General features: G+C 51.7%; 1 protein-coding gene across 3 annotated transcripts in view; it reads right to left on the bottom strand.

The window, feature by feature from the left end:
• Window positions 1-1,109: 1,109 nt before the first annotated feature.
• SKOR1 (SKI family transcriptional corepressor 1) overlaps window positions 1,110-24,812 on the bottom strand; it is a 42,884-nt gene continuing 19,181 nt past the window's right edge. For 2 of the 3 annotated variants that reach the window (XM_032948554.2, XM_076066839.1), the window contains 6 exons: window positions 20,990-21,071; window positions 17,304-17,399; window positions 17,107-17,169; window positions 12,224-12,298; window positions 10,871-10,951; window positions 1,110-5,641 (listed from right to left, as the gene is read on the bottom strand). In XM_032948554.2, coding sequence (XP_032804445.2) covers window positions 5,553-5,641; window positions 10,871-10,951; window positions 12,224-12,298; window positions 17,107-17,169; window positions 17,304-17,399; window positions 20,990-21,071 — 486 coding nt within the window. In that variant the 3' untranslated portion in view covers window positions 1,110-5,552. The remainder of the gene's footprint in view (window positions 5,642-10,870; window positions 10,952-12,223; window positions 12,299-17,106; window positions 17,170-17,303; window positions 17,400-20,989; window positions 21,072-24,812) is intronic. The other variant, XM_032948572.2, reaches the window with a different exon arrangement.

The raw sequence follows: 24,812 nt of genomic DNA, 5'->3' as shown, positions 1-24,812 counted from the left end.
CTACTCTCCTATTATTCATGGACGCGCGAGCCAATTAGCTAGCAGCACTCGGGGGAAAGTCGAATTTTTAAATGTCCCCTGTGGGGCCCAACGACGAACGTTACTTAACCAGTGTATAGCAATCGCTATGACGATTGATCGGAAAACACGATTGACGCAGGAAATTGAAAATCTGAGAAGTGCGCAAAGGAATGTGTTCAGGGGCATGCCTAGGATCACACTGGGACACGCAGAGAGAGAGAGATGAACACGTGGATTTGAGAACATTCGCCTAGTCATGAGCACAATATTGAGTTATGTAAAGCGCGCTTGAGCAAGACACATCACGAGAAAGGATGATGACCCGATGGTCGAGTCTCATGACGGGGTGACGGGCAGAGGAGGGCAGCGTGCCCGAGAGGATGTCCGCCTCGTCGTTGGGTAACGATGAGGTCAGCCCACGTGTAGGAGGAGCCAGAACGGATTGGTTCGGCGCGAAATGACAAGATGGCGAGGCCTCTGTGGAGGGCCTTCATCTAGCAGTGAATAGATCAAAACTGATTGATGGTCATAGAAGAGATACCATAGCTGGGGAAGAAGTACAGGGACTGCGTTTTTTTATATCATTGAGCAAAGAGAAAGAGCAATGTACTGTTCACGTACTGTCAAGCTATCTTCGTTAAACGTCTGTAATTCAATCAGAATGTGAAGTAAATATCAATCAAAATCACTCATCAGAGGTTACCGTGTAATAAAGGTACATCGAAAAACAATTCGGGTTTAAGCTGAGATACAATTTTAACTGGTGCTTTTTGTAAGTGTGTAATGCGGGTTAAATTTATATTCAAACAGAGTGATATAAACTTCATGATAATACTTCATCGAAGGCTCACTTACAATAATAAACCTAAAGCAAATGTAAAAAACCCCTCAGCAATCGACGTGAGATAACTCGACATGGGGCGAGGGTTGACGAACCGAGAGCCATTGAAAACGAAGAAGCCTTTGATCGACCACCGCCGCCACGTGTTCGCAGCTGTGCGGGGGGATGGGGCCCCCGGAACGTGTGTGACGTCACCGCACCACGTGACCGACGACAAAGACCCCCAACGTGGACAAGGGAGCGCGCGGCGCGTTCGATGGTCACGTTTATTTGTCGGATGAAAGTGCTTCGAATTACAGCAATAGCATGAACGCCAATGTGTCACCCAGCAACAGAATACATAATTATAATAAAAAGAAAGATTAATAAATTAACAATAGCAAAGAATATCTCTTTCTCCCTTCCCCTCTCTCTGTATATATATTTTTTTGTACAGCACCACGCGATATTTTATATATTTAGAAAAAAGTGACGGTATGTTATTGTGTATATATACTGTTTATAGACACAACCGATGCAAAGAACAGCTCTTATTCCTAACTTCCACAATCCCGCGTTCACTTCGAACTAACATCAAACGATACTCACGTACGCATTACCAAATCTTGAATCACCGCTTAAGTGGTACGCACGCACGCGCACGCACGCACGTGCATAACCATACTGTCGATTCCTCATAATAGCGCTCGTTTTCCATTTTACAAAGATTGCGGTATTACAGTGCCTGCGACCGATGGAGAGAAAAAAAGAACACCTCCAGAAATCCAAGCGGCTCTCGAGCGCCCCGGAAAAACACAGTAACCACAGTCTCAGTTTGTTGTTTATCCCACCCCCCTTAACCAGAGACATGGAGAGATAATTGAAGACGCGATGACATAAACAAAACACTGGGGCGGACGAATATCTCTCTCGAGACGGCGACGAAATGACAGAGGTATCACATCGGTTTAGTCCATTTTGTGAAAATTTGTGTTTTTTTTGTCTTGGTGTCACTTTTCAAAGTTTGTTTTCCGATCGTTGGCTTTGTTTTTTTGTTCGTTCATCAACACGTGCAACGTCCAGCAATTATTGTTGCTGGTTGGTTTGCGTTGTCGTGTTTGTTCAACTCGTCGTTGAGGTGTTCCTCCATCTCCGTTTTGTTCCACGGCCAAACTCACGAAATCAGTTGTGGAGTTTTTTTGTCTTTTTCCCATCAGTCCCAGAAATAATTGGAACTTATTTCACGACTCTCTCTTTCTCCTCCTCGTCATCCAATCCATCCCTCGATCTCTTTCGGTATCCCAACTTTTCCCGCGGGCTAATTCCCCGACCCAACACCACCAACGACGACACAAACCCCCCCCCCCTCTTCCATTCAACCCTCGGCCACCTTCCCCCACACGGACGTCGCTTCTCTCTACGTTCACTGCCAGGATCCCTGACATGGCCGCGGGGCGGATAACGTGTTGGCGGAGGCCTGCCGCAGGGAATCGCGTTTCCTCTCTGGGCCTCCCGAACCGGCAACACGGCCACGAGGCACAGCAAGCCACGGGTTACCTGCGGTAGAGCTGCTTTTTTTGCGTCGAGTTTGTTGTCCTTCCCCCGCACCTCCGATTAGCACGGTGCGAAAGAAGTGCAACATCACGTACAAAACAGACAAAGATCCTCCGTATAGCCTTAACAGACTGTTGGGGCAAATGCTGTTAGCGAGCACCTATGAAGGCTGGCACACAAGGGGGTGGGTGGCCAGCACCACGCTCGAGCGCCTTTATCTCCCCAGTGGCGATGTTTACACACCGCATCAGGTACTCGTTTGAGGCTGAGTCGACTTAGGGGAGGCCCAGGACCTGTTCAGATAAATCGTCACACTTGTGTTGGCCGTGAGCGGGAATCGAGCTCGGGCCGCCGGGTTCGTAGCGCAGCGTAGCGCTAAATCGCGACACCACCACTCCCCATAGCTTACATACATACCACCAACCTAGGCTCCAGCTATTTTATAATCAACCACTCCGTGCGACAGCGGCACCAGCCACACGCACACCGCTGCCACCGCCGTCTTCGCTGTGCCGCCAACACTTTTAACCGCCACGACGTGTGTCCAGGAGAAGGAATGCGAGGATGATGATAATAAACCTTCGAATGTTTTTTTTCTTCCGTTTTCTCCGTGCAGGCCCCGTGTTTTGTTCCGAAAGTGTACGTGATTAAGTGCAATACATACACGCACATATATATGTATCCTGCTTAATAAATATGAAACTTGAAAGAAGACTCACCCCAAACAAAACACTTTGGGGGGAGGGTGGTTTGTTTGTTTGTTTGTTTTACAAACTCGTGGGCAGTGTTTCTCGAGCCGTGTTACGCGAGTTCGTTAAGTTCGTTCGAGAAGAGCCAAGCACGTGTTGACTTTTTTCGGAGCGCCGCCATTGGGCCCTCGAGGGCCAATCACAGCCGGCTTCTCTAATCGTCACACCGGGAGGGGCGGGAGGGGGGCGGGGGGAGGGCAGAGAGGGGGGGGGATTTGCACCCCCTGATGGCATCGCAAAGTAGCCATGAGCTGGTCGTTGAAAAATGAATCGGAAGTTGTTGTTTTTTATTTTCAAGCAAAGTTCCATGCCGAAAAGCAGTGGGTCGACTCTGTTTTGGTTTGGTTCGTGAAAACATCTCATTGTTTTGCCTGGTTCGTGTCTTCCCGTAAATGGCAGTGTGACATACTTTACCACATTCTTCATGAACAAACGCCACCTTGTTACGGAGCATATATCTTGTATATCCTGCAATGAGCTCACGTCTCGGGGAGTAGATTTCGTAAATTAACAGTTTTCATGTCGGGGTCGAACTATATAAGTCGCCGTTATCTCCTGCCTATCGTCGTTGTGAGAAAGGCCCATTTTTCTAACCATCAGCCTTTGCATGTCCACCTATACACAAGGTCATTGATAATATAACGAAGGTTTCTCAAACTGCAGCGATCCTATTAAACCCACCATGATTCTGCTTTTCCGCGTTTACCATTCCCCAATCATTCTCCGATCAAATACAAATGAAGTCGTAACACGCTGCACGAGCCCGATGATTAATGAACGTGAGTGTGTAGAGTGAGCGCTGATTTATTATTTTTTTCTCTGTGTGTGTGTGTGTGCTTGCGTGCGAGTGTTTATGTACACGTCGCACGTGCCAAACTCGATATCAATTGGATTCAGCGCTCTCAAAAGTCACGTGCGGCGTTTTCTTTTTTTTTTAACCAAAGATTAATCGGGCAGTGGGAACGCGAAACGACGCACATTTTGCATTCGAACAGACGGCGTTGGCGGAATTGCGTATCACGGAGAGCGGCGAATAAGTGAGGTCTGGAAAAAAAACCTGTAATGCACACCACAATTACATCTTTTTTTGCGCGAAATGGCATCGAGATATCGCACCTCGAGCAGACAGATTGCTTTGGCTATTCCAGAGTATTGCACGCGCAGCACACAAAGAGCAACACGTTGTGACATCGTCGTCATCGTCATTCCCTCACAATTACAGGGAGCCGCAAGACCGCGCGCCAGATTAACCAGGTGAGAAAATATATATATATATCCCACAAAACACTATCCGATATAATTGTCTTCACCATACACAAGCGTGTGTAGTTAAATGAATAAGGAGATAAAGAGTCTAGAACGCTTCCCCTGATTTTAGCCGTGGCCTAGAATCTGCACTCAGCTCGCTGGGTTCATAGCGCAGCGCTCGAACCAATGCGTCACAGCTCCTGCCACCGTTCGGAGGCCTTTATCAAGCAGTGGATTGATAAACCCTTGCAATTATTCATTTCCCAAAGAAGGTTTAGTGGCCAAAATACTCGATATGTTTCTACGAGCAACAGAAAGATAAACACATTGTTTAACTTTTTGTAACGTTTGTGCCAAAATTATTCCGTTCCAACGAGGGTTTGACGAGGATCGTCTCGGTTAGCGGCCATGAGCCAGTGGTAACCATTCCACATTCCCACGACAGGGGCCAGTCTATCGACAGGACAACCACTGTTGACGTTCCACAAATTGGTACGAATTATTTTGTGAAGAACCACGGAGGGATGATTTGGACGATGAGACGAGTCGAGGCAATGTCCGACGAGGACTTCAACTCGGGAACCTGCCGCGTGCAAATTCGCGTTGACGTGATGCGGTGCGTGAGCTTGCGAAAATCAAAGTGCCGTCGAAATAATAAACGCTGATGATTACAGATCGCAATACAATGACGTCGTTGCCTTACATGAGAGTTCCACGTGTAATCCAGTTCCTCTTCACTTCGCGTAAACAAATATTCAGTTCTCAAATACAAACAAATAAATTCGCGCGGAGTTGTCTGCTGCCGAAGGGGGGGGGGGGGGTGTACACGGAGTTGGTTTGACCGGTAGACGCGTGGGGAACGACTTCGAAGTTGTGGGAGGGGGGGGGGGGATCCATGGTGATGTAGGCGGGGGGGCGGGGTCCGAATCCTGTTGCAGAAGAGGGCTACGAAGTATATTGATTGAGGTGGGGGTGGGGGGCACAGCAGTTTTCTTGCTCCAACCTCTGTCCAAGTGTTCGTTTTTCGGTGGCTCAGCTGCCACCGATGATCCATCCCCACGTTCATCAGGATGGCAGGCAGAGTCGCTGCTGCTGTAGGTCTTGGTCGCTGCTTCTGTTGCAGCAGCAGCTGCTGCTGCTGCTGAACGAGGTCCATTCCATCAGGTTGCTCCGTTACCTTTCAGCTTCTGCTGCTGCTGCACGGCGTGGCGCGCCTTGCGCTCGCGATCCAGCTCGCCGCACAGCGTCTCTGCAACGAGACGACGGCGCGTCTGAGTCACCCGTGGTGGAGGTGGTGGTGGTGGAGGTGACGGTGGAGGTGGCAGTGGAGGTGGCAGTGGAGGTGGCGGTGGAGGTGGCGGGGGGGGAGATGCACGCCGATGCTAAACGCTCCGCGGAATCAGATTTCGCGACCGATGTTATCCATGATGAATGTATTTTTGTTTTCCTTTTGGGTTAGATCGCGTAAATATAAATGTGTCGTTACGCACTCTGAATTGTAAATGTTGTGGGTTTAGTCTCCAGCACACCGGTGTGCTGATGTATTTACTAATTGGAACGTTTTATTTGGGTGACAAACCTCACTAATTGGCTGTGTCGGGTGGTGGTGGGTTTAATGGCACAACTCCTACCACGACCCCAACCCCTACCACTACCCCAACTCCTACCACTATCCCTACCACTACCCAACTCCAACCCCTACCACTATCTCTACCACGACCCCAACCCCTATCACTATCCCTACCACGACCCCAACTCCTACCACTATCCCTACCACGACCCCAACCCCTACCACTATCCCTACCACTACCCCAACCCCTACCACTATCCCTACCACTACCCCAACTCCTACCACTATCCCTACCACTACCCAACCCCAACCCCTACCACTATCCCTACCACGACCCCAACCTCTATCACTATCCCTACCACTACCCCAACCCCTACCACTATACCTACCACGACCCCAACCCCTACCACTATCCCAACCTCTCAGTTAACCACTCCCGCCTGTGCTCCTGTCAATAATAACTACACCACCACTCTTAATAACAACCCCACTCACTACCCTTTACGATCTCAACTACTCTAATCTTAAGTAAAAGTGTATCGTTGTTGTAAAGCACCTTGGAATAATGCGCTTCATATATAAATGTACTTAAGATAACATCTCGAATTTTCTCCGGCCTGCACGATTATCCTGTTACGATTATGGCGGACGTTCTTATCATTTACAGATGTTATCGTTGTTGGCATGAGCCGAGCTAATTGGGACCCATAGTGTCGAAATGGGGGCGTCTACGTGTCGGTTCCCAGAGACAGGACCTGTCAGCTGTGCCGTGCCGATGAGCCCTAATAATGGGGAAAACCGGCGTCCACAGCAGTCTATTGTTACATTACCGCTGCCTATCAGGCGGTCACATTTTGCTCGAATTCATTCTGATGGTGACCTCAAACAAGAGGGCCACCGCTGGGACTCAAGGTAAGTGAAAATAAAACGGATTTCTTTTTTCTTTTCACGTTACCTTACTTTATGTTTTATTCATTATACAGTATTTATTACAGTGGTACATGCATATGTACAACATTTCTTCTTATTTACGAGTTAAACAATGCTCCCCCTTTTTTTATTGAACCACATCAAATTTTATAACACTGACCGTATGATATACGGTACAATTAAATTGCCGAGTTCCGAGATACGAACAAATCGACTTACGAACGGGCACCAGGAACGTTTAACACGTTCGTAACCAGTTCGTAAGTCGATGACTTCCCTAGGTTCCCACCTTGGGAGATTCCCCCTCCCCCGAACCCTGCCACCCCCCCCACCCTGCTCCACCATTCGATGGATTGTCGCGATTCAAGCTCTGTCTCCTCTACTGTCTGGTCTTTTCTGCACTATCTCGTTGTTTTGCCGCACCGTACATCGCGCATGCACTGTGTGTCTCGTTTGTATCGTCTTGTCTCGTCCGTACTGCCTCGATTGGTCTCTCTCGTCGACATACGTACCAATTGTCTCGTTTGTAGGACGTGTCTGTACCGTCTAGTTTTGCAATCCTTGTCTCGTTAGTTCCGTCTCATTAGTCCCGTTTCACTGAATACGATTTTTTTAAACCTTACAAATGTGTACATCGAACATATACATCGCAATCGTGAAACCTGTAATCGAGTCTTCGTTTTTGCATTTCCATCCCGAACGAGAGAAAAGTGGGGGAGGGTTAGGGTGGTAGCAGGGTTAGGGTTAAGGTAGTAGCAGGGTTAGAATTAGGGCGATAGCAGTGTTAGGGCGGTATCAGGGCTAGGGCGGTAGCAGGGTTAGGGCGGTAGCAGGGTTAGAGCGGTAGCAGGGTTAAGGCGGTAGCAGGGTTAAGGCGGTAGCAGGGTTAGGGCGGTAGCAGGGTTAAGGCGGTAGCAGGGTTAAGGCGGTAGCAGGGTTAGGGCGGTAGCAGGGTTAAGGCGGTAGCAGGATTAGGGCGGTAGCAGGGTTGGGCGGTATCAGGGCTAGGGCGGTTGCAGGGTTAAGGCGGTAGCAGGGTTAGGGCGGTAGCAGGGTTGGGGCGGTAGCAGGGCTAGCGCGGTAGCAGGGTTAAGGCGGTAGCAGGGTTAGGGCGGTAGCAGGGTTAGGGCGGTAGCAGGGTTAGGGCGGTAGCAGGGTTAGGGCGGTAGCAGGGTTAGGGAGGTATCAGGGTTAGGGCGGTAGCAGGGCTAGGGCGATAGCAGGGTTAGGGCGGTAGCAGGGTTAGGGCGGTAGCAGGGTTAGGGCGGTAGCAGGGTTAGGGCGGTAGCAGGGTTAGGGCGGTAGCAGGGTTAGGGCGGTAGCAGGGTTAGGGCGGTAGCAGGGTTAGGGCGGTAGCAGGGTTAGGGCGGTAGCAGGGTTAGGGCGGTGGCAGGGTTAAGGCGGTAGCAGGGTTAGGGCGGTAGCAGGGTTAGGGCGGTAGCAGGGCTAGGGCGGTAGCAGGGTCAGGGCGGTAGCAGGGTTAAGGTGGTAGCAGGGTTAGGGCGGTAGCAGGGTTAGGGCGGTCGCAGGGTTAAGGCGGTAGCAGGGTTAAGGCGGTAGCAGGGTTAGGGCGGTAGCAGGGTTAGAGTGGTAGCAGGGTTAGGGTGGTAGCAGGGTTAGGGCGGTAGCAGGGTTAGGGCGGTAGCAGGGTTAGAGTGGTAGCAGGGTTAGGGCGGTAGCAGGGTTAGGGCGGTAGCAGGGTTAGGGCGGTAGCAGGGTTAAGGGTTCACGGGAGGGTAGGATATGAGGGGAGAACGAGGGGAGAGGGTTAGGGGTTTGTAAGGGAGGGAGAGTGGTCGGGGAGAGGGTAGTTATTGTGGAGGAGGCTTCGTGGAGCCTCATAGACCGGGAGACGTCATAAACTACTCCCGTAAACATTCACAATCGATTTCGTTTACGCTCCAAGCCGCGTTGTTTAAATGTCGTCCCGATCGTCGCGCCGTCCGTGTAAACCTGGCGCCGAGATGACGAGAGCCAATCTCCCGCGCGTTTTTATTTTGTACTCATCACAGTTGCCGAGCACAGGCTCAACGGGCCCGAGCGGTCAGCAACAAACAGCACAGTTAAAAATTAAAGTTCATGAAAAAAAAGTTAAGACGTTTCTTTAATTTACGAATTTAAGACTGTGCCGACCTAGGGGTGGTGTCTTGGACCGGTTCAAATCATCGCCACTGATGTTCGCCGTGGGTACACGTGACACACAGGCACCCCAAAGACAAAGACCCCCGTATAGCCATAACAGGCTGTTGGGGCAAGTGCCGTTAGCGTTCGCCTCTGCAGGCTGGCACGGCACATGAGGGGGTGGGTTGCCAGCACCACGCCCAGTCGCATTTGTCTCCCCAGTGGCGATCTTTACACATCGCACCAGGTACTCGTTTGAGGCTGAGTCAACCTAGGGGACGCCCATGACCGGTTCAGATTATCGTCACTGGTGTTTGCCGTAAGCGGGAATCAAACTCGAGTCGCCGGGTTCGTAGCACAGCGCGCTAACCAGTACACTACCGTTCTCCAGACCGTATGTAGACACACACAGACACACACAGACACACACAGACACACACAGACACACACAGTCAACATAGACACACAGACATACACACAGACACACAGACACACACAGTCAACATAGACACACAGACACACACACACATAGCCACACACATAGAGAAAGACAAAGATCCCCCATTTAGCCTTAACAGACTGTAGGGGCAAGTGCTGTTAGCGAGCACCTATGAAGGCCGGATCGGTACACGAGGGGGTGGGTGGCCAGCACCACGCCCGACCGCCTTTGTCTCCCTAGTGGCAATGTTTACACACCGCACCAGGTACTCATTTGAGGCTGAGTCGACCTAGGGGAGGCCCGGGACCGGTTCAGAAAATCGTCACTGGTGTTGGCCGTGAGCAGGAATGGAACCCGTGTCGCCAGTTTCATAGCGCAGCGTAGCGCTAACCGCTACACTATCGCTCCCCACCACACACATAGACACACACACACACAGACACACACACAAACACAAGCATGCCCGCGCGGACATCGATTACATAAGCACCGTGTGCACCCACATTGTTTTTAACGTGGCCGTGTTATTCACGGGCGTTTACCGACACAAATCAATGGGCATCGATTTTGCCGCCTTTTACGACTTGGTGGAATTGAATCGCCCGTAAAAGAGCAAATTCTAAATTGAATGCACGGATTAGAGCGAAAGAGACCGAGAGAGAGAGGGGGGGGGAGATGCAGGACTAACGGATCGAATTAAGTCGCCTCGCTTAGCCAAATTGTCTCAGCGGCCCGTGAGGTCGTCATTTAAACCTCCCAAAAAACACAATTTCATTGATTTATTGACGTTTCTTTATTTAACCCCGGCGTGGAACCCCGCAGAGATTCATTGCCTCCTCTTTTTTTGCCGTATGGGATAATATGGAAGGTGGACAATGCGTGAGATGGGTCGGCAGTAGCGCAAGTAGGTTCGCGGATTTTGTCTCTTTGCCCTTTTCGCGTTTAGGTTGAAAATGGGGGACGATGGCAGTGGAGGAAGTTGTTGGTGCGGCAAATGGGTTGATTCATTATCCGGCACAAGAAAACGGGAGAGTAAGAAGCCGGTGGAAGGTGGTGACGCGTGAGTTCACGTGAAGCGATTCGAACGATCGGATGCAAAGCGGGAGGAGTATCGCACGCAAAGATCTCGGGTGAAATATCAGGGGGCAGCGCAAAACACGAGGCCACGATGGCCGACATCTCTGAGAAAGTGCATGGCCACATTGAGAGAGAGAAAGAGAGAGAGAGAGTACAGCAAGGTAAGGTGATTTCATGATTGCATCAACTTTATGCATTGTGACATTGGGGTTGTGATGGGGGGGAATAGAAGGTGGTGCAGCAAGTGGGATCCGTTCATTATCTCCGTTTTGGGGTTAAGGCCGAGGGGATGATGTGGTGTACAGGGGGAGGTAGTATAGCAAGTAGGTTCGAGAACCGACCGATCTGTGTGGAGCTTTGAGTGTCGTTCCCCTCGACTGCGTGGTGGGTTTTCTCCGGGTTCTCCGGTTTCCTCCCACACGCTGCAAAACACTCATTAGTGGGATCGGCCAAAACACCCCAAAGTGAGCAGGAACCTCCTGAACACGAGTCCTGAGACTCGGCGAGGCTTTCCAAGGTCAATTTTATTAATTATAGTCAGGGCCGTCCATAGGGGGGGGGGGCGGTCTGGAGCGGGGGGCCCCACGTGACGTTAGTATTACGTCAAAACACCCCCCCCCCCAAAGCCCGGGGCCCGGGGCGGTCACCCCGATTCGCCGTACCCTAGGGACGGCTCTGATTATCGTCTCAGTAATACGATACAATCTGGTTAATGGTGCAAATGAAACAGAGGAGAAAACACACACACAGCGAGACAAACAAGCATAGATTCACCATTGGAACCTCCTTTGCCAGTAGCAAAATATGATAATTGTTTTTTTACCCTTTTATCTGGCAACAAAACTGACACCTTTTTTTTGGCGTCATCTGGTCCAACACCAATGTGAGACTAGGCTCTAAGGAAAGCTGTCTCGGGTGTGGACCAATCAATTTCAAGGACAGTGCATACATTATCAGAGTTATGTGTTTTGTTTGCATTCCGACTTCAGGTATCGTGGTCAATGCAAACATGACTCCTTGTATAAAAAGGTGTCAGTTTTGTTGCCAAATAAAAGGGTAAAACAACAATTATCAAGCATAGCTTGTTTTCCTCCCTCCCCAATCGAATCCCCCAATTGTGAACCTTTTCTTTCCCATCGCTGCAGGGAGAGTTAAGGGGGTAGGGGCTGGATCGCTACATGCCTAACAAACAAGACTCCTTCACCGTGCACTCACTGCGTCTACATCAACACCATCAGTCGGCGGGGATATTGCATCATTATCATCATTATCATCATCAGCAGCCACGATCGATCCACGACTGGATGAAAGCCTCCCCGAGTCGTCGCTACCGACAACAGCCCCCCCCCCCCCCCCCCCCACCGCAGCGCGTACTGACTCGTCTGGCAACCGCGCAAAGGGAGTCGATCTCATCGCTCCGTCTGCCGCAGAGGCGGCGTCCTCTCGGGCGCGTCCCCTCCGTTGGCTGCGTGGCGTCGAGGTCCGGCGAATTCGCGGGAGGTGAGCTTCCACGGCAGCGAGCCAGCGGTTGTGAAAATGTAAGTCTCGTTCCTCTCCTCCCATCGTCTCACTTACGACATAACTCCCCGACCACCACCCACCCCCATCTCTACACGTCCCCCACTCCGCCCACTCCGCCCACTCCACTCTCCCCCTGACCACTTCCACCAACCCACTCTGGGTCCAACCCTCACCTTTAAGAGACTGCAGTTCTCTCTCGATCTTCCTCCGGAGGTCCATCTCGTGTAGCAGGAATTTCTGAAGCTCCTCTGTAGGAGGCAGAATACACACACCCACGCACACACGCACACACGCACGCGCATCCAAACCCATTGAGTTGTTGATTAATTTAATCGTACTTACGGGACGGATTCACGCGTTGTTGGCGAAACTCACTCTTCGCCACGTTTATTTTGGGGGACAAAATTACGTAAACGTCAACAACAACCACAACAACAACCGCCATTCGCCACAAAGTGTCGGTGACGTCACCACGGCGCTTGTGCCAGGCTAGGTGCACTTTAAGACCACGTGAAGTGTCGAACGACCGCTGGTAGGAGGTCACGGGACAGACCCAGGTGCCATAGGTTAACTGACTGAGATGACTGGCCGATGCACTCGCTACCCGTGCCCCCCAACATGTGCATACTTGCTGCGTTTTATCCACCCGGCTCTCCGCCCGTTGTTGTGAGCGTCGCCACCACCGCCAACCAACAACGAAGCCAAATCGCCGTGGCGATGCGATGTGTTTCGGCCATTTTGTAGAGGGCTATGTCCTCCCTCGTGGCAAAATCATCTCCGGCGCTAAGGTCGACCATCAACCTCTCGGCTGATGGCGCACAGCTGTCGACGGATTGGAGTTAGCGCTGGACTCGACTTGCGTGCAAGCTGCTGCAGTAGGCGAATCGCTCGTCACGTTGCAGGAACGTGAGAGGTGGTGATGGCCTTGAGGGGGGGGGGGGAGGCGGGGAGCCTTTCGTTCAGCAGTGGATTGACAATGGCCAATGGCGAGGATGATGAAGATACTCACTGGGTGTCATTCTCAGCGGCGGAGCGGTGGCACTGTGGTTCGCACGCTACACTCTGAACTCGGTGACCCGTGCCAAGCTGGTGAATTATATTATCGGAGGCGGGGGGGGGGGGGGCTCAGAACTGGTTTCGACATCACTCGCTGCTGGCTTTTAGCCATGGCCTGGAATCAAACTCAGATGCCAGGGTTTATAGCGCCAGTATCACTGCATCACTGCTCCCCAGTTTGAACCACATCGCAAACGTGCACAGTGCATACAAACGTACGCACATGTGATGTTGCGTTTCTGCGGCCGTCTGGAACGCTCTGCCTTCCGATGTGAGGAAGCCACTGGAGCTATGCACTTTTAAATTATCTCTATTGAAAACTCATTTCTTCAGAACTGCTTTTTGTGTTTAGTTTGCTATCCTTCCCCCTCCGCCTCCAATTAGCGCGGTTGGCTACGTATGGTTGCGAAAGAAGTTCAACATAACATACATATATTTACATCGGCCTACGTACGTTTCTTAGTACAGATAATAGCAGCGTGGCGTTTATTTATGAATAGCCTGACTATAAGTCTCAAGGCACCTTTTCAGAATGGTCCTGCATTGGGAAGTTGGCCATTTCCAGTTTAAAAAAGAAACTTAATTTACCCAGAGAAACTCCGAGGGGGTAGACACTCAAAGCTCCACACAGATGGATTCACGAACACCCCCCCCTCCCGTTTTGCACTGCCCCTTGCCTCCAAAGCAATGGATTACAAGCGCACACCACGATATTCAGCCACAATAGACAAAGATGCCCCGTGTAGCCTCTTAAAACGCACTGTTGGGGCAAGTGCCGTTAGCGAGCGCAACATAAAAGCAGAAACGGCACACAAAGGGGGGGGGGGGGGTTGGGGGTGGCCAGAAATCACGCGCGGCCGCCTTTGTCTCCCCAGCGGCGGTGTTTACACGCCGCAGCAGGTACTCATTTGAGGCCGAGTCGACCTAGGGGAGGTTCAGATAATCGTCACTGGTGCTGATGGTGGCAGTGAGCGGGAATAGAACTCGGGTCGCCTAATGCGCTAACCACTGCACTACCGTTCCCCACACAATAAAGACAAAGATCCCCCGTGTAGCATTAACAGACTATTGGGCCAAGTGCTGTAAGCGAGCACCAATGAAGGCCAGCACAGCACACGAGGGGGTGGGTGACCAGCGCCACGCCCGGCCGCCTTTGTCTCCCGAGTGACGATGTTTACCCACCGCACCAGGTACTCATTTGAGGCTTAGTCGACCTGGGGAGGCCCAGAACCGGTTCAGATAATCGTCACTTGGTGTTGACCGTGAGCCAGGAATCGAACTCGGGTCAACAGGTGCGCACCGCAGCGCGCTAACCGCTACACCACCACTCCCCACACAATATACAAAGACAAAGATCCCCCATATAGCCTGTAACAGACTGTAGGGGCAAGTGCTGTTAGCGAGCACCTATAAAGGCCGGCACAACACACACACACACAGAGACACCCACACACCTCGTACCGAGGAAGCGCTATATTATTTACAAGCGCGGGGCGCCCGTGCATCCTTCCCCTCGCCGCCGTCGCCGCCCTTCGCCTCTCTGGGCATAAAAAGTTAATGGAGCGCTCGGGCAGGCGCGGGGTGCGCCACGAAGACACGAGACGTGGGGAGGCAGCCGCTCAGGCACACACGGCGGGGGTGGGGTGGGGGGCGAGGGGACAATGGGGGGGGGGGATGAGGAGAAGGGGGGGGGGTACTCATTGCTCGGGATTTACGAGGCTCCGACTCAACACACGGGGCACAAGAGCTGAGATTTGGGGGGGGCGGGGTGGAAGTGGGAAGTGGGGCGCGGGGTAAGTGGGTGGGGGGAGTCAGAAAGTGGTAGGGGTGGTGGGGGGGAGGACTTCACGCCCCCCCCCCCCGTTAAACGTGAATCAGAATCTTTATTTATCCTCTAGAAATCCGATGAGCTGTGAAGCTCTATTTTTCGCTCACAGATTTCCAGTAGGGGCGGGTCAGAGAGTTACAACGACAATAGAAGTGCAAAGTATAGGACAGGTAAGGAAATCACAAAAAAATGTTTGGTAAAATGAATTAAGTATTTAACTTAAATTGCATAAGTGCAATACTGTGAACGCAAGAGGTCATGTTGCGGCCCTCCAATTGCTTGCGGCTGGCTACGTACGGTGCGAAAGAAGTTCTGCACATACATATGTCCCTGATACACCACCTGCCACAGTACAGGTCACGAAAGCGAACGCTCCAGGTTCGGGTTTTTTCAAACTCCAGTTCTCGGCACCCACCACGGTTCTCATTTTCATGTTCACCGATCTTATCTGTTGAAGTGTGAGTTAAGTCATTACACGCTGCCCGCGTCTGATGGTTGGTGAACCAATACGTTGCCGCGATGTTGAGAGAGCGCAGATTCAGGTGAATGGGAGAGATCTCTGGAGCACCCGGCACGCGTAAATAAGCAAACACACACGCAACATCTTAATGTGGCTCAGCGATCTGTAATACACACGGGCCACGCAACAAAGTCAAAGGACCCCCGTATAGCCTTAGCAGACTATTGGGGAAAGTGCTGTGAGCGAGCAGCACCTATGAAGGCCGGAGTGGGTCGCCAGCACCACACCCGGCCGCCTTTGTCTCCCCAGTGGCGATGTTTACACACCGCAACAGGTACTCATTTGAGGCTGAGTCGACCTAGGCGAGGTCCAGGACCGGTTTATGTATATCCGCCACTGTTATTGGTCGTGAGCGGGAATAGAACACAAGCGCAGTGCGCTAACCACAGCGCCACCACTCCCCACTTTCTGGATCACACAGACACAGCAATTCACACAATCATTCATCAAAATCGAGTACAGGTCACTCCGACAACCAGGGTCACGGCTCGAGGATCCATAAATGATCGTCTCGTTTTTACTGTCTCGTTCGAATTGATTAGACAGTACTTTTCTCGTCGAATTTGCACAAGCTGAGTTCACTCCGTAACTTCTGAACATAGCAATGAGTGCGTGTACGAGTTGCATGTCATTTGCGCTCGCATGATTCAATGCACGTGTGAGCAAAATGGAATGTATTTTAAAATACCTGCTCAAAGCAGCCAAATGTGATTGCCGTACACCCCCCCCCCGCCCGGTGACTGATTTCCACAAGTGTACAAATTGATTGACTTTTGTTGTTGTTGCTGTTTAAACAATCACGAAGCGCCGCGTGATGAGTTGAACACATTGTGATGTTAATAAACGGAGTGGAAAGAAAGTGCACACTGTCCGTACAACCGCAGACATCGTGGCTCAGGACGCTGAATGGAAATAAGCGGGCATATCTCTGGCGTGTATCAGAATCGGGAATGTTTATTTAGACTGGAGGAAACCGATGAGCTATGAAGCTCTTTGTCAGATATGTCAAGTATATTTATATCTAGAAAAAAAAAGGAAGTCGGTCATAGCCAGGGGCAAAGAGGAGCATTCTTGAGCCTGGACTTGAATAGAGGGCAGGGAATCGACGGCACGGGAGGCGGAGGGGATGCAGTTCCAGACTTGGGAGCAGCATTATTAGTGATCTCCCACAGAGCGAAGGTTGACTGGGATCCTTGGCAGAAGCCTTGCGTACGGCAGCAGATAATTTGTTGGAGGGGAGTAGAGTGAGATTTGAGGTCGCAGACAATGTCTGGATGGGTGAACGATAGGTTGAAATGAGAGGGGAGAGGTATGGGAGTGCTTGGAGGGGAGTACGATAGGTTAAGACGAGAGTGCAGAAGTAGTTAGGAGGAATGTGGACACTGCCGACTTTGAACTTGATCCACGAATTGCTTGGGAGCCTGTGGAGCATGGAGGATTACTCCACGTCTCGCTTACAGATATGGTTCGGGGTGAGGAATGTGCCAATTGTACATGTTGGAAACAACCACGGCGATGTGTCACGAGCCCATGAAGTCCCCGTGACTCCCTTTACCTCTCTGGAATCATAGCGGCTTTGGAGGACAGGGTGTACGGCCACCTCTCAGCCACTCTGTGCGGAACGTGCGTGGCACGTGTGCGGCACGGCTTACCCTTGTCCATGCGCGTGATCTCGGGCTGGTAATGTTGCTCCACGGGTGTCGGGGTGACGTCACCTGCACCGCACACACCGCAAGGGCCGTGAGTCCAGCTCAGACAGTCGCATTCGTCGCAACTCCGTTGCGCTTTAATGTCCACTCGGGCGGGTCAACATCTCGGGTGCCGCGCGGTCTCGTCTCGGCGCGCCCACCGTTGTGCACGTGCGCGGCCCCCTGCTCGACCGTGCGGTGGCTTCTGGGAGGGGCGTCCGCTGCCCCGCCTCTCAGTAGAAGGGGGTTCCCCGTACCTGGTGGGAATTGGGACACAAAGCGGCGTGGTCAGTACACAAAGAACCTCCCCCCCAAACCAACCCCCCTCCTCCCCCACCCCGGGATAGCCTCAAGCAGCAGACCTTTTGAGGCGAGTGTTGTATAGGCCCACCCCCTCCCCCCCCCCCGGAGTTTTATTTATTTGTTTTAGTTTTGAACTCACAGTCACTGCGCCAGGCGATGGACGGTTTACAAATAGAGCGTCGTCCACCAGTGGACCGAGGAGTTCGCCTCCCGTGGAGAGTGCGACCCCAAATCCGATAGTCTGCGGCCACAGCCAGCTGGCTATCAAGTCAATGTTACACGTTAATTTGGCAATTAAGGTGAATAAAGAAAGGAGTTTCACGCTAGCGTATTCATCGTAAACTAACGATAAGACGTACAATTCATACGGAGACAGCAGTAAGGGCGGTGGCTATTAGGAGCCTGATGTTACGTTTGAATTCGACGGATTATTCTACGCGGTAAGTTCGCTGAAAAGAAAACGCGTTTCATGCACGATTGGTAGGATATAACGGTAGTCATAATAGCTGAATGATTTCTAACAACAGTTTTGTATTTTCTCAAGTATACACGCATCTTAAGAGTGTGTGATCAACCCATCTAAATAAACGAGTGAAATTGCCGCGGTCCTATATTTGTGAGTGGGTGGGTGTGTATATGTTTGTGTGTGTGTCAACAATGAGTACCTGGTGCGGTGTGTGAACAGCCACATGGGGAGACAAAGGCTGCCGGGTGTGGTTGCTGGCCACCCATCCCCTTCGTGTGCCGTGTCGGCCTTTATGTGTGCGACTCGCTAACAGCACTTGTCACTACATTATGTTAACGTCTATATGGGGGGCGGGAGGGGCATCTTTGTCTTTGTAAGTCGCGTGTCAGTCAGTAGTTGTGCGTGTGCGGCGAGGGTTGGTGGGGCTCACTGAGACATTTCACGGCATCCGCAACACGTGCATCACGCCCAATGCATGATGATGATGGAGCAGGGATAAGATTGTACATGAAGTTGCGGAGGCGACTGCGTGGGGCGATGCTGTAGAGCGCAGTGGTTCTTAACATTTACAGCAGCCGCATGGGCAGCCCTTCGATTCGCAATCGTCCAAAACAAATGTGCACTGTTAATAACTACATAGGATTTGATGAGACAAAGTAGTGGCAACGTACGTGCCCGCGCTTGGCGTTTCGACGATTTACCTTCTAACAAAAAATCTGGCCAAGGGTTTCGCAGCCCACAGAAAGGGCATCTGGGGGTGCGCGCGTGTACCCCCGGGTAAAGCACTACAGTTGTAGACAAACAGACCGCGGCCTCCTCTCACACCGCAGTCCTCGCGCGTCTCTCCGCGTGTGCCGCACTCTGCGTTCTCCCGGCGAGCCAGAGTACGGCTGCTCCTCGACGCCCACGGGAAGGGATTTGTGTTTGTTTGTTTGTGAAACAGAGCTTCATGGCTCATCGGATTCCTCCGGTGTCAATAATTCTGCGTGCGGTGATCCACCAACCCCCTCGCCGCTGCCTCCACGGCGCTGCCTTCATGGCCACGTGCATTGCCACCACCGCCGGGGCATTCACTTGGAATCTCGTGGCTTTTATAATTAACATGGCTTTGAGATAAACGATTCTCATCATCGATGAGACCGTGCAAGTGATGTCTCCTACTGCGGGACTGCCCGGACAAAATCCACCAAGGCTTACGAGAGCGTAACACTCGTGGGCTCCCGTTAAAAAAAAAACACACACACACAAACTTGCTGTACTGCCACGGAAGGTTCACAAATCTCTGCGCTGCGCGATCCACCAAACCCTCGCTTTCCGAAGCGCCGAATCACCGCCGCGCGCCCGTGGCTGTTCTTTAGTAAAAGTCCTTGAGGCTCCGTTGTTAGCTCCGGCGTAAGACGTAAACAGGCGGGGTGAGTGTAAATGTGCGCGTGTGCGCGTCCGTGTCTGTCTTTGTGTCTCCGATTAGCACGCTGGGCTACGTACGGCGCGAAATTAGTCCAACGTACATACGTGCGCGCGCGTGTCTCTCGGTCGACTCAGCCTCGAATGAGTACCTGGTGTGTGAACATCCCCACTAGGTAGGCAAAATCGGCCTAACGTGGTACTCACTACCCCACCCCCATCATGTACCGTTCCGGCCTTCATAGGTGCTTGCTGTCATCACTTGCCCCAACAGTCTGTTCAGGTTATACGGGGGTTCTTTGTCTTTGTGTTGTTGTGGAGCGCAGCGGTTCACGCATTTCCCTACGAACCGGCCCAGTTGTGCGACACGGGGCGACGAGCGATATCTGTACCGGTCTTGGGCCTCCCCTAGGTAGACTGGGCCTCAACTTAGCACCCGCTGCGATGTGTAAACATCGTCTCCCGCTAGGGAAGGCAAAGGCGGCCGTGTTATCTAGGCGGCTTATACACGTGTGTAATGTCCCACACGTTGAGAGGTGCTGCGCTGAATTTCCGCGTACAAGCAAAACAGGAGACGATATATCGTCGTGTTTGTACGCGAGCCTCGGCTGTCGTGGTCCCCATTGCTTTCTGCTGCTCCCCAAACTCTCACGGGGGGAGGCAGTGGGGGGGGGGGAGCTGCCTGGCCACGCTCTACCACACCGTGGCCGGGAATCGAACTCAGGTTGCCGGGTTCAGAGTGCAGCACGCTGACCACTACACTGCTACTCCCCACCACACACACACAGTACACACACACAAGGTATACACACAGTATACACACAGTACACACACACAGTATACACACAGTACACACACACAGTACACACACACACGGTACACACACACATTATACACACACACAGTACGCACACAGTACACACACACGGTACACACACACGGTACACACACACAGCATACACACAGTACACACACACAGCGCACACACACACATAGTACACACACAGTACACACACACAGTACACACACAGTACACACACACGGTACACACACACAGCATACACACAGTACACACACAGTACACACACACGGTACACACACAGTACACACACAGTACACACACACAGTATACACACACACAGTACACACACACAGTACACACACACACAGTACACACACACGGTACAGACACACACAGCATACACACACTACACACACACAGACAGTACACACACACACAATACACACAGTACACACACACAGTACACACACACAGTATACACACACAGTACACACACACAGTACACACACACACACAGTACACACACACAGTACACACACACACAGTACACACACACGGTACAGACACACACAGCATACACACACTACACACACACAGACAGTACACACACACAATACACACAGTACACACACACAGTACACACACACAGTACACACACACAGTACACACACACAAGACAACTAACCTTAATAGACGTTTGGGGCAAGTGCTGTTAGTGAGCACCTATGAAGGCCGGCAAGGCACACTAGGGGGCGGGTGGCCAACACTACGCCCGGCCGCCTTTGTCTCCTCTGTGGCGATGTTAACACACCTCACCGGGTACTCATTTGAGGCTGAGTCGACCTAGGGGATGCCCACACACATGCACGCACCGGAGCGCTCTGCCGATCCCCGTCCGTATTGGCTGAGCACGGGAGTCATGGGCGCGGGCGAAGGTCCATCATCCCGTTCCTCCTGCCAACAGACAGCAGCGTCATTGTCAACACCGCTCCCACCACAATCTTCATCTTTATATGTGTGCGTGAGACGCTTTGCTTGAAATCATCATCAGCAGCAGCATCATCAGTAGCAGCAGCAGTATCATAGTCAGCGGCGGCATCATCGTCGAAACCATCATCCTCATCATAATCATTACCACCGCTGACACCAAATATAAGTATGAAAATCTTCAATAGATGTGTCGTTGTTCTCATAATTATAATCAGCAGCAGCATCATCATCAACAGCAGCAGCAGCAGAAGCAATACTCATCATCATTAGCAGAAGCATAATCGCCATCATCATCATCATCAAGGCAATGACCTCCTCTATTTAAAACCCCCCATCAAAACTAATTACCGCACGGCCCTACGCAGCCAAGACGGGTTTCGCGTAAATGAGGGTCACCGCAGCTAATGATCGCGATTAATTCTTTAATTATCTGTTACTCACATGCACGTGCAGACGCGCGCGCGCGCACACACAGCCTCAGAGACCCACACGGGCTCACACACAGAGAAACCGCCAAGACACACGCACACAGGGGACATATACACACAGAGACTCGCACAGAGACACAGACAGAAATAACAAAGAGACGTACACGCGCACAGACACAAACGACAAAGATCCCCTGTAGCGCTTTAACAGACTGTTGGGGCAAGTGCTGTTAGCGGAACACCTACTGAAGGCCGGTCAGGCACACGAGGGGGTTTGTGGCCAGACTCACACCCGGCCGATGTTTACACACCGCACCAGGTGCTCGTTTATGGCTGAGCCGCTCTAGCGGAGGCCCAGGACCGGTTCAGATAATCATCACGGGTGTTGGCCGTGATCGCAGTGCGCTAACCACTACACTACCGCTTCTCAGACACGGATTCATACACAAAGACAAAAATCCCCCGTAAAGCCTTTAATACACACACACGCGCGCGCGTACAACACGTATGCCCCGTTATACGCGGCTGCGGGTTACTATATAACGTTACACGCGCATGTCAGCTCGTCACACACTGACTCAGCGTGGCTGGCCCATCAGCGGAACGAGATGAGCGCATCTGCGGATACGTAACCAGATTAATATTCCGGACGAGCAAAAACGGATACACCACTTCATGTACACGCGAATGAACAGACGAACGATTGAATGAATGAATGAGTGAACGATTCAACAAACTACTGAACGAATTATGGGCCGAGTGGCCGGCTGGCTGACAGGCTCACGTGGTGCGACTGGCTCGTAATCGCCCGCTGAAGTGAGGTGTCTCTCTCTCACGCAAATCAGTCACGGAGGTCTTCCCTCCGCCCCCCCATCTCTTTGTTGTTGTTGCAAGCTGTACTTTTAGTTCTCATCCATTTGGAAATGCATCCGCTGTGTAAATCTCTGCGTTCCGGTGTCTGGATGGAAGACTATAGGTGTGTATGTCTGTGTGTGTTTGTGTGTCTGTGTGTGTGTGTGTTTGTGTGCGTGTCTGTGTGTGTCTGTGTGTGTTTGTGGGGAGCGGTGGCGTAGCGGTTAGCGCGCTGCACTACGAACCCGGCGACCCGGGTTTGATTCCCACTCCCGGCCAACACCGGTGACGATTATCTGAAACGGTCCTGGGCCTCCCCTAGGTCGACTCAGCCTCAAATGTATACCTTGTGCGGTGTGTGAATATCGCCACTGGGGAGACAAAGGCTGCCGGGCGTGGTGCTGGCCACCCACCCCCTCGTCTGCCATGCCGGCCTTTATAGGTGCTCGTTAACAGCACTTGCCCCAACAGTATGTTGAGGCTATACGGAGGATCTTTGTCTTTTGTGCATGGATGTTTGCTCGCTTAACAGCACGGGACCCGAAGAGTTGGCTCTAAGCGGCTTCTCTGGTGAAGTATGGTCAAACACCCCCTCACCGCCCCCACCCCCCACTTTAGGGGCCGTCCATAAATGACGTCACGCGATTTTGGACGATTTTTGACCCCCCCCCCTCGTCACACGGCGTCACAAAAAGTCAGACCCCCCCCCTCAAATATGACGTCATAGCGCTCTGCCCCCCCCCCAAAATAAAATATGCTTCAAATCGCTTTAAGCTATTGTCATTGCAATGCGTATTTAATGTGGCGCTGCACTCTGATGTTGTAGGAGAAAACATTCATTAAAAAGTCTATTTAATTAAGTAGAACGTGTTGTCTTTATTTATTTAAAGTTGCGCATTTTGATGTGACGCCACATTTCTCAACCCCCTCCCCCTAGGTGTGTGACGTCATTTATGTACGGCCCCTGAATATGATTTCAGCCCAATTAATGATGAGTGTGTGTGTTATACAAGCGGGGCACTCGAAGAAAAGCCACGTGCGCAAGGGGGAAACGCTCGATACCCGTTTGACAAAGTATCTTATAGTTAATGATATGATGATTATACGAGTATTATGTGCATCACGAGAAATATACTCGCGATGCACTAGTACTGCACAAATATATACTGTATTAGACATTACAACTCAATCTTAAGCAAGAGCTAATACAATAATCGACAAATAAAACAACCGTACATTTCAGTACACACGCACACACACAGAGGCGAGGAGTGAAGTTCACAAACGAGCCTTGGTGCGCGTGCTCCGTCCGATGGTCATCATCGTATTTTTTTTTGTTAACCAAGTACAAAAAAAACGTACCAAATGTTTTTTTTTCCCCCATTAATATTTTATGAACAAAATCTTAATTAACGTCCACGGTGTTTCGACCGCGTGGGGTTCTGCAATGGCTCGGAGTCACGCCGGAGACGATCAGTGGCGCAGTGGCGATGCCATGGTTTTTTTTTTAAGGATCGCGAATTTATTCCCACTCTCATTTGCATACCGTTTACCAGCTCCATTAGTGGATGAGAAGGGTATTCCAGTGGCCCGCGGCAAGGGACACGTTCGGCCACTGACAGCGGAAATTATTCACGATGTCCGACTTCAAATTCCGCTCTCCCCCCCCCCCCCCTAAAACAAAACAAAACTGGAGGTTGGAACGAAACGGTGCCCCCCCCCCTTTGCCTTACCCCCCCCGTCCCCCCTTAATCCCCCCCCCGGCTCCCGTAGCCCCCGTCCTCACGGTCAAATTGCCTTTCCCCACACCTTCGCCACCCTCTCTCCGACCCCAGTGCCAAAGCCACCGCCCCGCCCCCCCCCCCCCCCAAAAACAAAAAACCCGAGCAGGAGTTGTTTCCTTTTCGACAAAATGAACAGCGGATTTATTTCGCTGGAACTCGGCAGAAAGCTAAGCGGGATTATCATCCTGCTCAAGGCGTCGGGGTGGGGTGATCTGCGGCAAGCAAATCTCCAAATGGCATTTGCTTGCCGGGAATCTGTCGGCGCGAGGCTGCGAGACTGCGAGGAGTGAGGCCTGCACGTGGAAGTGTCGAGTGTCACGTTTGCTATGCGAGTATGTTGAACTTCCTTCGCGCCGTACGTAGCCCACCCTAGATACGCCCTCGTGGGTGGCGGCGGCGGTGGTGGTGGTGGTGGGGTCTTTTTTTCTTCCTCTACAGGCACTCTGGATTTCAACACTCATCAGTTACGTTGGCCGAATATCGCATTTCGGAACCCTGTTGAAAAAAAGAGTCCACAAACTGAGTCATTCCTGAGTAACGAATCTTATGTGTGTGTGCGTGTGTGTGTGCGTGTGTGTGTGCGCGTGTGTGTGCGCGTGTGTGTGTGTGTGTGCGCGTGTGTGTGCGCGTGTGATTCCCGC

This window comes from Petromyzon marinus, chromosome 1 (genome assembly GCF_048934315.1).
Source record: "Petromyzon marinus isolate PM22_M1 ecotype Great Lakes invasive population chromosome 1, UKy_Petmar_22M1.pri1.0, whole genome shotgun sequence".
Taxonomy (NCBI): domain Eukaryota; kingdom Metazoa; phylum Chordata; class Hyperoartia; order Petromyzontiformes; family Petromyzontidae; genus Petromyzon; species Petromyzon marinus.
Note: the sequence above shows the minus strand (reverse complement) of the source record. Positions and strands in the feature narration are given on the sequence as shown.